At 40.3% G+C, this 12,860-nt stretch overlaps 1 protein-coding gene across 3 annotated transcripts in view; it reads left to right on the top strand.

Moving 5' to 3' along the window:
• oga (O-GlcNAcase) overlaps nucleotides 1–12,860 on the top strand; it is a 62,142-nt gene that overhangs the window by 25,952 nt on the left and 23,330 nt on the right. For all 3 annotated transcript variants that reach the window (XM_020047395.3, XM_010870293.5, XM_010870292.5), the window contains exons 12-13: nucleotides 7,775–7,978; nucleotides 11,930–12,104. In XM_020047395.3, coding sequence (XP_019902954.1) covers nucleotides 7,775–7,978; nucleotides 11,930–12,104 — 379 coding nt within the window. The remainder of the gene's footprint in view (nucleotides 1–7,774; nucleotides 7,979–11,929; nucleotides 12,105–12,860) is intronic.

The following is a 12,860-nucleotide window of genomic DNA, read 5'->3' on the forward strand; positions in this document are numbered from 1 at the left end:
TATCACCATACTTAGTTTTGTATGTGATTCTATGAATTGCGATTCAATATTGCTTTTATTTATAACCATTTGCAAACAGTTCTGTCATACCTAAAAATATTTGAATAATACAACATTATTAGTCTGTCAAAGAAATTCGCAGACATTTTGCTAAAATGCATTGTGCCTAGGGGTAACGTTTTGATATATATATATAGATATAGATATAGATATAGATATAGATATATATCAATATCTATAATATATATATATATATATATATATCAATATCTATAATATATCTATATAATATATCTCTATTAGGGCTGTCAAAATAACACATTAACCCATGCGAATAATAAAAAATGCTTAATGCAATTAATTATTTTGTCGCCATTAACACTAGAACCGCCAGGCCTTTTTTACCTCCTATAACTGTCATTTGCCGTCATTAGCATACAAATCATCCCCATTAGCATGGACATTCTCTTCCACAGCATCACCATCCACCCAGAGCATCATTTCATCTACTGGGTCTTAATCAAACTACATAGTCTAAAATATAATGAATTACAGAATGTTTGTTTGGTTAATGAATATGAAAAATACAAGAATGTGTTTATATTGAAGGTCTCATCATACTAAAAAAAACTACTAAAAATAGTATACATAGAAAAAGATGAGGTCCGAACTGAATAGGCTGTGAACAGCGCGTTTGCACGTCTCTCCCAGGGGTTGTAGTGGGGCTGTCGAATTGATTTCAAAGCCTGTATTCTCCTAGATTACTGGCAAGTAATATTTCTCTCTAGGTGACATGAATGCGTTATCAAAAAATCAAGAGGAGCTATTAGAAAAAGACCAGCTCTGAAATGAATAGGCTGTGAACAGCGTGTCTTTGCAAGTCTCTCCCAAGGGTTGTAGTGGGGCTAGCTGGTTGATTTCAACGCCGTAAATCGAAAAACCAAGAGGAGTTATTAGAAAAAGACGAGATATTGTAGGAATTTCGTTTTGTGGATATTTTGCCTAATACATTTGTAGAATATTAATCTTCAGTAAAATAAGCAGAGAAATTAATAGAGGGACAATAGGATGTGTGCGATTTAGTTTCTCTTTCCCTCCTAAAATTATGTAGATTTACATTTGATGAATTAGCCTACACAATAAGCCGAATCTCCTATTGAAAAACGGTAACCCATGTGATAAGTAGCCTATATCATTTCTATTAGGTCTCATAAATAGTCTGTTTTCATTCATCTGGGTGTATCACGCATTAATCAATTTGACGTCATGCATTCAGTGAGGGGGGTGATTAGAGCCTGGGTTCCATTTGGGTACCAACGCAGATTGAGTCAGAAAACAGGGTAAGAAAAACAGGGAAATACTCTATAAATCGTTTTCTGTTAATCAGTTTAGAATTCCAACAACGGAACAATGTAATATACGTCTATTTAGGGAAATTAATAGAAGGAGGAGGTTGTAGCTTTAAAAATGGCAGTTTTATTTTAATTACAAACTCAAACGCCAATTTGCGTGGGCATTTGGCGGTTCTAGTGTTAACACATGTTTCTTTCTTTGAGCCCCAGTACCATAGTTAGTGCTTGACTTGAGCAAAAGGTGTCATTTGCGACAGAATTCGGTTAACTGTTTGGCACTTGACTTGTGCTGGGGTAGTCGAGAGCGATTCACATTAACTTTTTTCATAATAACAATATAGAGTAGCCTACACATTCATGTCATGAATTGTGTTTACTCACCACTTGCCTGTGAATCCTTCCGTTAAATGGAGCGCTGGCACTTTCAATGACAGCATGCTGTTTATATGTGAACGGGGTGTAACAGCACGTTAGTACTCGCAGGTTAGAATGCAGTCTGCGCTGGTCTTAGACGGGAAATGGCATATCTATTAATTAGATGAACAGCTGTGCCTCTCCTCTGACCCTTTTCTAAAACTGTTCCCTAGACGCTGTGTGCATATAAATCCACATGTTAACCTTGCTTTTAACTTGGTAAGTTATTTTATGTTTTTGCTAGACTAAACCAAACATAAATTTTGCCATCAGTCCCATTTCCACTAAAACATTATAATTGCATAAATAAAAACTTCTATACTGAGCATAAATAAATTACATATCTGATCCTGATTAAAGTTTGTGGATAAACATCTCTGGCTATCTTGCCTACCTTATGCCTTTGTAGTGATGGGGATAAACATTAACCCCTTCGAATGTTACTGAGTGGACAGGTAGGAAAATTAGTGCAGGAGAATCTATGACCTATGTGATAATTTATCCAATCATAAATGACCATAATATGCTGGAAGTTCTTAGAAAAAGGTGTTATATCTTTCGTCATTTTTAAAGTTTTTCACTGCCTACATTATCCTTCATTCTACTCATCAAGCAATGAAATTGTTAATGTATTAAATATGTTTGATGAACACCATTGGCTCAAATGTTTTATTTATTAAATGCACTGAATAACATAGCATCATTCTGAACAATGAAATACTTGTCACATGGCACACAACATCTACGCAACCGGTAGATTGCTTTATATACAGTTGCTGGTCATATAATTAGAATATCATCAAAAAGTTGATTTATGTCATTAATTCCATTCAAAAAGTTAAACTTGTATATTATATTCATTCATTGCACACAGACTGATATATTTCAAATGTTTATTTCTTTTGTGATGATTATAACTGACAACTAATGAAAATCCCAAATTCAGTATCTCAGAATATTACTTAAGACCAATAAAAAAAAAGTATTTTTAGAAATGTTGGCCAACTGAAAAGTATGAGCATGTACAGCACTCAATACTTAGTTGGGGCTCCTTTTGCCTGAATTACTGCAGCAATGTGGCGTGGCATGGAGTTGATCAGTCTGTGGCACTGCTCAGGTGTTATGAGAGCCCAGGTTGCTCTGATAGTGGCCTTCAGCTCTTCTGCATTGTTGGGTCTGGCGTATCGCATCTTCCTCTTCACAATACCCCATAGATTTTTTTTTTATAGGGTTAATGTCAGGCGAGTTTGCTGGCCAATTAAGAACAGGGATACCATGGTCCTTAAAACAGGTACTGGTAGCTTTGGCTCTGTGTGCAGGTGTCAAGTCCTGTTGGAAAATGAAATCTGCATCTCCATAAAGTTGGTCAGCAGCAGGAAGCATGTAGTGCTCTAAAACTTCCTGGTAGACGGCTGCGTTTACCTTGGACCTCAGAAAACACAGTGGATCAACACCAGCAGATGACATGGCACCCCAAACCATCACTGACTGTGGAAACTTTACACTGGACTTCAAGCAACGTGGATTCTGTGCCTCTCCTCTCTTCCTCCAGACTCGGGGACCTTGATTTCCAAAGGAAATGCAAAATTGACGTTCATCAGAGAACATAACTTTGGACCACTCAGCAGCAGTCCAGTCCTTTTTGTCTTTAGCCCAGGTGAGACACTTCTGATGCAGTGTTTTGTTCAGGAGTGGCTTGACACAAGGAATGCGACAGCTGAATCCCATGTCTTGCATACGTCTGTGCGTGGTGATTCTTGAAGCACTGACTCCAGCTGCAGTCCACTCTTTGTGAATCTCCCCCACATTTTTGATTGGGTTTTGTTTCACAATCCTCTCCAGGGTGCGGTTATCCCTATTGTTTGTACACTTTTCTACCTCATCTTTTCCTTCCCTTCGCCTCTCTATTAAAGTGCTTTGACACAGAGCTCTGTGAACAGCCAGCCTCTTTAGCAATGACCATTTGTGTCTTGCCCTTCCTTTGCAAGGTGTCAATGGTCGTCTTTTGGACAGCTGTCAAGTCAGCAGTCTTCCCCATGATTGTGTAGCCTACAGAACTAGACTGAGAGACCATTTAAAGGCCTTTGCAGGTGTTTTGGGTTAATTAGCGGATTAGAGTGTGGCACCAGGTGTCTTCAATATTGAACCTTTTCACAATCTTCAAATTTTCTGAGATACTGAATTTGGAGTTTTCATTAGTTGTTGTCAGTTATAATCATCAGAATTAAAAGAAATCAACACTTGAAATATATCAGTCTGTGTGGAATGAGTGTATACATTATACAAGTTTCACTTTTTGAATGGAATTACTGATATAAATAAACTTTTTGATGGATATTCTAATTATATGACCAGCACCTGAACAGTGGGGCAAAAAAGTATTTAGTCAGCCACCAATTGTGCAAGTTCTCCTACTTAAAAAGATGAGAGAGGCCTGTAATTTTCATCATATGTACACTTTTTTGGTAAATTATGGTGGAAAATAAGTATTTGGTCAATAACAAAAGTTCATCTGAATACTTTGTTATATACCCTTTGTTGGCAATGACAGAGGTCAAAAGTTTTCTGTAAGTCTTCACAAGGTTTTCACACACTGTTGCTGGTATTTTGGCCCATTCCTCCATGCAGAGCTCCTCTAGAGCATTGATGTATAGGGGCTGTTGCTGGGCAACACGGACTTTCAACTCCCTCCAAAGATTTTCTATGGGGTTGAGATCTGGTGACTGGCTAGGCCACTCGAGGTCATGATGAAAGACCCAGCCACGTTTCATCTTCAATGCCCTTGCTGATGGAAGGAAGTTTTCACTCAAAATCTCACGATACATGGTGCCATTCATTCTTTCCTTTACACGGATCAGTTGTCCTGGTCCCTTTGCAGAAAAACAGCCCCAAAGCATGATGTTTCCAGCCCCCATGCTTCACAGTAGGTATGGTGTTTTTTGGATGCAACTCAGCGTTCTTTCTCCTCCAAACATGTGTTGAGTTTTTACCAAAAAGTTCTATTTTGGTTTCATCTGACCATATGACATTCTCCCAATCCTTTCTGGACCATCCAAATGCTCTCTAGCAAACCTCAGACGGGCCTGGACATAAGCAGGGGGACACGTCTGACACTGCAGGATTTGAGTCCCTGGTGGTATAGTGTGTTACTGATGGTAGCCTTTGTGACTTTGGTCCCAGCTCTCTTCAGGTTATTCACTTGGTCCCCCTTTGTGCTTCTGGGATTTTTGATCACTGTTCTTGTGATCATTTTGACCCCATGATGTGAGATCTTGCGATTTGGCCATAGTGGAGTTTGGCGTGTGACTGTTTGAGGTTGTGGACAGGTGTCTTTTATACTGATAAGTTCAAATAGGTGCCATTAATACAGGTAACGAGTGGAGGACAGAGGAGCCTCTTAAAAAAGAAGTTACAGGTCTGTGAGAGCCAGAAATCTTGCTTGTTTGTAGGTGACCAAATACTTATTTTACCGAGGAATTTACCAATGAATTCATTAAAAATCCTACAATATATTTTTCTGGATTATTTTTCACATTTTGCCTCTCATAGTTGAAGTGTACCTATGATGAAAATTACAGGCCTCTCATCTTTTTACGTGGGAGAACTTGCACAATTGGTGGCTGACTAAATATTTTTTGCCCCACTGTGTATATAAAGCAAAAATATCCATAACAATGTTAACTAGCAGCAATTCTAAAGAGTGTAGAATTGGATGTATCAAAAATGTGGATAGAAATGTTAGATATTATGAATTGTATGTTAAAATATGCTATTTTAGCATATTTGTGTATGGGGGTCTCCGACTTCAAGTTCCTCAGTGTGTTCATCAATGATGACCTGGCATGTTCCAGGCAAGCTAACTCGGCAGTGAAAACTGCCCAAAAACGACTATACTTCGAAAATAGTTTGGCATGTCTGTTAAAACTCTCGCCAACTTCTACAGGTGCATCTTTGAGAGCATCCTCTCTGGCTGCATTACTGCCTGGTATGGCAGCTGCTCCATGTTCATAGTCATATTACACCCATTGTGCCTATAATATTCAGTACTTCTACCGATATTATTTTTTTTAAATTGCTGCTAGTTTACATTTTGTATTATTGCTTTTCTTGCTACAGTATATTATTTAGTATTTCTACCCATACTATTCATATTTCCCATCCTACTCTTTTTAAAATTGCTGCTAGTTTGCATTATGTATATTCCTATATTTTTGCTATATGTTTCTAAATTCATACTATGTAGATGTTGTGTGCCAAGATTTTCATTGTGCAGAATGACTATGGTTTGACATTAATGATGGCCGGCTGGCCCGGGGCAAATAAGACCTAACATCAGGCCAGTGGACAAAGACAGTCACTGGCTCATAAGGGCCAGTGCTCAATTTCCCCATTTAAATTCATGGTATCGTATTAAAATGTTTGCTTTTCATCTTTGTCACTCTTCCAGCTTTAATTTTCACTTGTTCTCACATTAAAATTAGTCTGTGGTACAGTACCATAGCCGTCTTTTTGGCCAATAATATTCGATGGCTCATCTGTTTTCTCCAATCATAGGACCCAAATATGCCATGTGATAATCATGACAGTCCTATCTTCATCGCTAACCCCTATGCTGTCTAACAATGTGTAGTCAGTCAGTCACTCAGCCAGAGACATTTCCTATTCTTGAAAGGCTTCGCTTATGCGATCCCGCAAAAATAACAATAAATAACTACCAATCCTATTGAAACGTAGAACAGTGAATCCCCCCCTTGCTTACCGACCTCTACACTTGAACCGTATTTTGTCTGGTGGTGAGACTTATATATTTTCCTTATTCTTTTTACATTTTTGTCATTTAGCAGACACTATTATCCAGAGTGCAATTACAGTTTGCTTTAAGAGAGCTAGGGGAAACGATTACACAGCTCAGTAATATGTGCATTCTAATCAATACATTTATTGGCAAAAGTAACTCCTGGAAGGAAGACCACACAAATTAACAATAAAACATAAGCGAAGTTTACAAAAAAGACAACATAGCTGAACTATTTTTGCTACTCTATGAAAAGGTGAGTTTGCATAGAGTTTGAAGATGGACAGATTCTGCTCTCCTAGCCTCCAATGGGAGCTGGTTTTACCATTTCATTGTGAGGACCGAGAATAATTTTGACTGCTTGGATTGCTAACTGCCCCACATGGGTGGAACAGCCAAGAGCCAAAGAGGGTTTGATAGTTGCCTGAAGGTAGGAAGGTGAGTCACCTCTTGTTTCTCCATAGGCAATAACAACTGCTTTGTAGCGGGGTGTGCGAAGGAGCAGGGAGACATTGGAGAACTTAGAATTTTGAACAATTGGTACATCACTGCGTTTTGAATAGGTTGCCCCAAATGGGGTTTGGATGCACATGCTGGGAGCCCTAGTAAGAGTGAGTTGCAGTAATCCAGATGTCATAAGTGCCTGAATAAGTACCTGTGCTGCTTTCAGTGTAAGGTAAGTCTGTACTCTACGAATGTTCCATGTAGGAAACAATCCAAGTGTGTGCAGAGCCTGAGAGGGTGAAAAGCAAGATACAATGGTTTAGTGTCGAAGGCAGCGGCCTTTGGTTTAGTTAAGAGACACAGCACGTGCTCAGTGAAGAATTGATGAGGGAGGTAAGAAATTGGAGACTGTCTCCTGAGATGGTCTTGAGGATGGGATAGGTTCAAGAGGGCATAATGTTGGGGGGCCAGCCATTTCTACCTGCAGGATATAAGCTGGTGATATCTGGGAAAAAGCGGTTATTGCATGGGCAGGTTTGCGCGTAAGGAAGGCTGAGTGAATGAGATCAGATATTGTCAACCTTAATGTGAAAATTATTGACAGTCATCAGCAGAAAGGGAATATGCTGGTGGGAGGAGATATAAGGTTAAGGAGTGCAAAGAAGGTGGAGAAGATTATGACAAGCCTGTGTGTCCTTCAGTCATACACATAGCCACTCCAATCTTTCTGAGGGACTTGGTTGAAACAATGACCTTTGTTTCTTTTCAGGATGTCTTTATTCCCGGCCCCAATGAAAAGGCACTGTTCACTGCGGAGCCTCTCTCTTTGGACGACCTCACCCTGCTAGCCGAGCTCTTCTACCTGCCCTACGAGTACGGGCCCAAGGCAATGCACATGCTCAAGGAGTTCAACTGGCTACGAGCCAACAGCAGCACCGTCAGCGTCAACTGTCAGGGAAAGGAACCTGAGAAGGTGGGGGATAGTGATTATGTTTCACACTGCTTTTGTTGCCTTTGAATATTGATCATTTCAGGCAACTTCACTAATACAACCCAATGCAGTGTTAAGATGTCAATCAACAGCTAATTAAAGCTGCTTTTTGTCAATTGAGAATGTGGACTTGCTTAATGCTTTGTTCTGTTTGGTAATGTTCTCTTCTACCAATTTCAACTAGGTACAGTGGGGAGAACAAGTATTTAATACACTGCTGATTTTGCAGGTTTTCCTACTTATGAAGCATGTAGAAGTCTGTAATTTTTTATCATAGGTACTCTTCATCTGTGAGTGACGGAATCTAAAACAAAAATCCAGATTTTTTTTTTTAAGTAATTAATTAGCATTTTATTGCATGACATAAGTATCTGATATTTCAGAAAAGCCGAACTTAATATTTGGTACAGAAACCTTTGTTTGCAATTAAAGAGATCATACCTTTTTTGTAGTTCATGACCAGGTTTGCACACACTCCAGCAGGGATTTTGGCCCACTCCTCCATACAGGCCTTCTCCAGATCCTTCAGGTTTCGGGGCTGTCGCTGGGCAATATGGTCTTTCAGCTCTCTCCAAAGATTTTCTATTGGGTTCAGGTCTGGAGACTGGCTAGGCCACTCCAGGACCTTGAGATGCTTCTTACGGAGCCACTACTTAGTTGCCCTGGCTTTATGTTTCGGGTCATTGTCATGCTGGAAGACCCAGCCATGACATGCGCTGGCTTGAGCAGGGGGACCTTGCGTGCGCTGCAGGATTTGAGTCCATGAAGGTGTAGTGTGTTACTAATGGTTTTCTTTGAGACTGTGGTCCCAGCTCTCTTCAGGTCATTGACCAGGTCCTGCCTTGTAGTTCTGGGCCTTGTAGTCCCTCACCTTCCTCAAGATCAATGATGCCCCACGAGGTGAGATCTTGCATGGAGCCCCAGACCGAGGGAGATTGACTGTCATCTTGAACTTCTTCCATTTTCTAATAATTGCGCCAACAGTTGCCTTCTTACCTCTATATGCTTTGTAAGTAGGAGAACCTGCAAAATTGCCAGTGTATCAAATACTCTCCCCACTGTAGGTTAAAACCTTAAAATCAGCCCAAGTAGTAACAGGCAGCCAGGGTAAAGATGCTAGTACTGGAGAAATGTGTTCAAATGTTTTAGTTCTAGTTAGGATTCTAGCAGCCGTGTTCAGCACTAATTAAAGTTTTTTTATTGATTTATCTATCAGGGTAACCAGAGAGAAGAGCATTACAGTAATCTAATGGAACTAATGCACTTCAATATTAATTGTGGCAAGAGACCCCTGTAGATCCCTTAATGTTACCCATTGGGTCTCTATGACTAGGATGGGTATCTTTCAGTCAGCTTTTGGCCTGAATTTGGTGGTTAAGTCGAAGTTTCTAACCTTTATGGATGGCGGGACCTTTCCACTTAAACTCAGTTTTTCTAATAATTTGCGTGTTTTTGGCACACCTGATTCAAATTTTAGCCATTTTATAAACAACCCTGTTTCCAGAAATATTGTGGCGCTTCATAAAATGCAAATAAAACAGAATGCAATGATGTGCAAATCATTTATCCCTATATTTAGTTGAAAATGGTACAAAGACAAAGTATCAAGTTGTGAAACTGAACAATTATAATGTTTTTGGGAAAATACATGCCCATTTTGAATTTGATGCCAAAAAAAGTTGGGACTGGGGCATGTTTTCCACTGTGTTGCATCATGTCTTCTAACAATAATCTGTAAGCGTTGGGAACCGAGGAGACCAATTGCTGTAGTTTTAAAATTTTCCCATTCTTGCTTGATATAGGATTTGAGCTGCTCAACAGTTTGGGGTCTCCTTTGTAGTTTTTGTTTCATAATGCGCCAAATGCTTTCAATTTGGTGACAGGTCTGGACAGCAGGCAGGCCAGTTTTGCACCCGGACTCTTTTACTATGTTGCCATGCTGCTGTAATATGTGCAGAATGTGGTTTGGTGTTGTCTTGCTAAAATACGCAAGGCCTTCCCTGAAAAACATTATATGGATAGCATATGTTACTCCAAAGCCTGTATGTATTGTTCAGCATTACTGGTTCATTCACAGATGTGCAAGTCACCCATGCCATGTGCGCTTATGCACCCCCATACCATCACGGAGGCTGGCTTTTGAACTGTGTGCTGGTAAGAAGCCGGATGGTCCCCCTCCTCTTTAGTTTGGAGGATGCGGTGTCCATGATTCCCAAAAATAACTTTAATTCTGATTCATCACACCACAGGACAGTTTTCCACCTCAGTCGATCTTAAATGAGTGGGCCTAGAGAAGGTGGTGGCAGTTCTGGATCTTGTTTATATATGGTTTCTTTTTTGCATGGTAGAGATTTAACTTGCATTTGTGTTCCTGAGCCCATGCAGTTATTTCCACTAGAGAATCATGTCTGTTTTTAATGCAGTGCCACCTGAGGCCCCGGAGGTCATGGCCATCCAATATTGGTTTTCGGCCATGTCCCTTGCATACAGAGATTTCACAGGATTCTCTAAATATTTTAATGATATTATGCACCGTAGATTTGAAGACACGTAGATTTGTAGATTTTTAATTGTTGCACTATTTGCATGTGCAGTCTTATGCAGCGTCCCAACTTTTTTGGAAACGGGGTTGTAGTAAATGCTCAGGGGTATTAACTTTTTCTGCATAAGGAAATTGCACTTAGGTTTAATTGCATAAATGTAAATTTTTTATGAAGTGTGTTAAATTCCATTACCTTTATCAATTCATGTGTAATTTATTTCAGATTAATGTGTACAAATATGAAATAAGTCACATGACTACATAGTTTTAAAGGTATTTGGAGAAATTTACTTCAACTGTTTCTTATTAGGCAGGTGTGCTTGTTTGTGTAATGAGTTCATGGACAAGGGAACTAAGTTGGTGCCTAGAGTTGATTCTTGCTTTTGCGTTTGGAGTCGGTTGTTGGTGTCTGAAACATTATGTCAAAGGAAGTCTCAGTCCACGTCAAGATGGTCATCATGATCCAGATGAATCTGAATAAATTGATCAGAGACATCAGAGCCAAAACAGAGTTTCAACTGTTTGGGACAGTAGGGAGGACTGGTTTCCTCAACAATGGCAAATTACCTCCTAGACAAAGGAACATCTCTAAGTGGATGACAAAGAAATGTTCACTGTAATATAGAAAATACCACCAAATAACTGTCCAACAGATCAAGAACACTCTTCAGGAGATAGACATGGATGTGTCAGCCTCTACCAATTTTAGAACACATCACCATGCAAACGTGCGTGTCACTTCCTGAAGAGAGGTCTGAGTGTAAAAATGCCCCAAAACCAACAGAAACTGAAGATGCAGTACAATCCTGGCAGAACAGCACAAGTGTGGATACCCGGCATCTGGTGATGTCTATGGGTTGCAGGCAGTCATTGACTGCAAAGGGCTTGCAACCAAGTACTAAATAAAACTTTTTTTGAGATTATGTTCTTTTGTCCAATTACTTTTGGTTCCCAAAATGGTGGTGACTGTGACAAAAAAGGGGTTTTGGGTTCATGGTTCGTTACAAGTAACGACCCTCAAATTAATGCTTTTGGTCTCCACTTGAACCTCATAAAATAAAATAATTACTAAATCCAATGGGCAGCCAAAACAACAGAACATGTCACTGCTCAAATACTTATGGACTACTTGAAAGTTTTGTGTGTTCTTGGTAGTTATCGAAGTTAGTTACCCCCCCATCTCCCAGAGACTAAAAGATGTCAATCAGTTCACTCCGTTATGATGCCATCGTCTGAGAGGATTCCCAGGAACAAGTCCCTGGATCATGCTCACTATGCACCAAATAGAAAGAAAAGTACTATAACTGGACAAGCACCACCCAGACCTGTCCAATAAGAATCACTAATTTCCATCTCTTGTGTTTTTCACCAACACTGTTGTCTGCCACCAGGTAGCCGAGTGGAAGGCCCGGGCTGAAAAGTTTGAGGAGATGTGTTGCTCCGTAATCCAGATGTTCACTAGGCTGTCCAACTCTGCCAACCGCACCATCCTCTACGACCTCTACCCTTACATCTGGGACATCAAAAGCATCACCTCCATGGTCAAGTCCTTTGTCCAGTGGCTAGGTACGCATGGACACACGTTCAAACTCACACAGACACACACACAGGCTGACTAGGTACGTATGGTAGAGAAAGCCAGAGCGGTGCATATTGTCCCCAACTCCTCAGAGCTGCAATTACTGCAGTTTCGGCTGCTAAAGAGACATTTAATTTACCCTCATAGCCTTTGGTAGTGAAGTTACACACATTCATCTACATGTTTATCTACACTGGCTCAACCCAGGCTGCTTAACATTTTGTAGCACAGCTCTAGACCTGGAAGTTCAAAATGTCACCTCGGGTTCTGCCTGTGTTCAAGGTGAGTCTAGAATCCTCTAATTGAAAGCTAAGTTTAGTATTACTTAGGCGTTTGCATATTCATCCACCAGTGACAGATAGGCAACTCCCACGCTGCTTTCCAGTTGTCTTTTTAATTCTGTTTTACAAACCTTTTGTGTTGAGTTTACTTTTGTGACTGACTGAATGCTGCTTGCTCTGCTAGCCCTTAAATGAATTTGTTCACCCCGCTTAGGTGATTTGCTCAGTGGTGACAGGTCCAGAGATGGGTTACGGCTGCTTGCTGTGTGGCTAGTAACAGGCTGCTGCATTCACACACACACAGACATACACACACTTACTTCCTGACTGCCCTCTGCCTGGGGAGTGGGAGAAGAGGGGAAAAGACCCACCCCCTCTCTTCCACTCTGTAGCGCACCTGTGAGCATGGAGAGCAAAAGGACACATTGCGGAAGGCCATTCTGGTGTATAAACAAAGACAAC

This window comes from Esox lucius, chromosome 6, assembly GCF_011004845.1.
Source record: "Esox lucius isolate fEsoLuc1 chromosome 6, fEsoLuc1.pri, whole genome shotgun sequence".
Classification (NCBI taxonomy): Eukaryota; Metazoa; Chordata; class Actinopteri; order Esociformes; family Esocidae; genus Esox; species Esox lucius.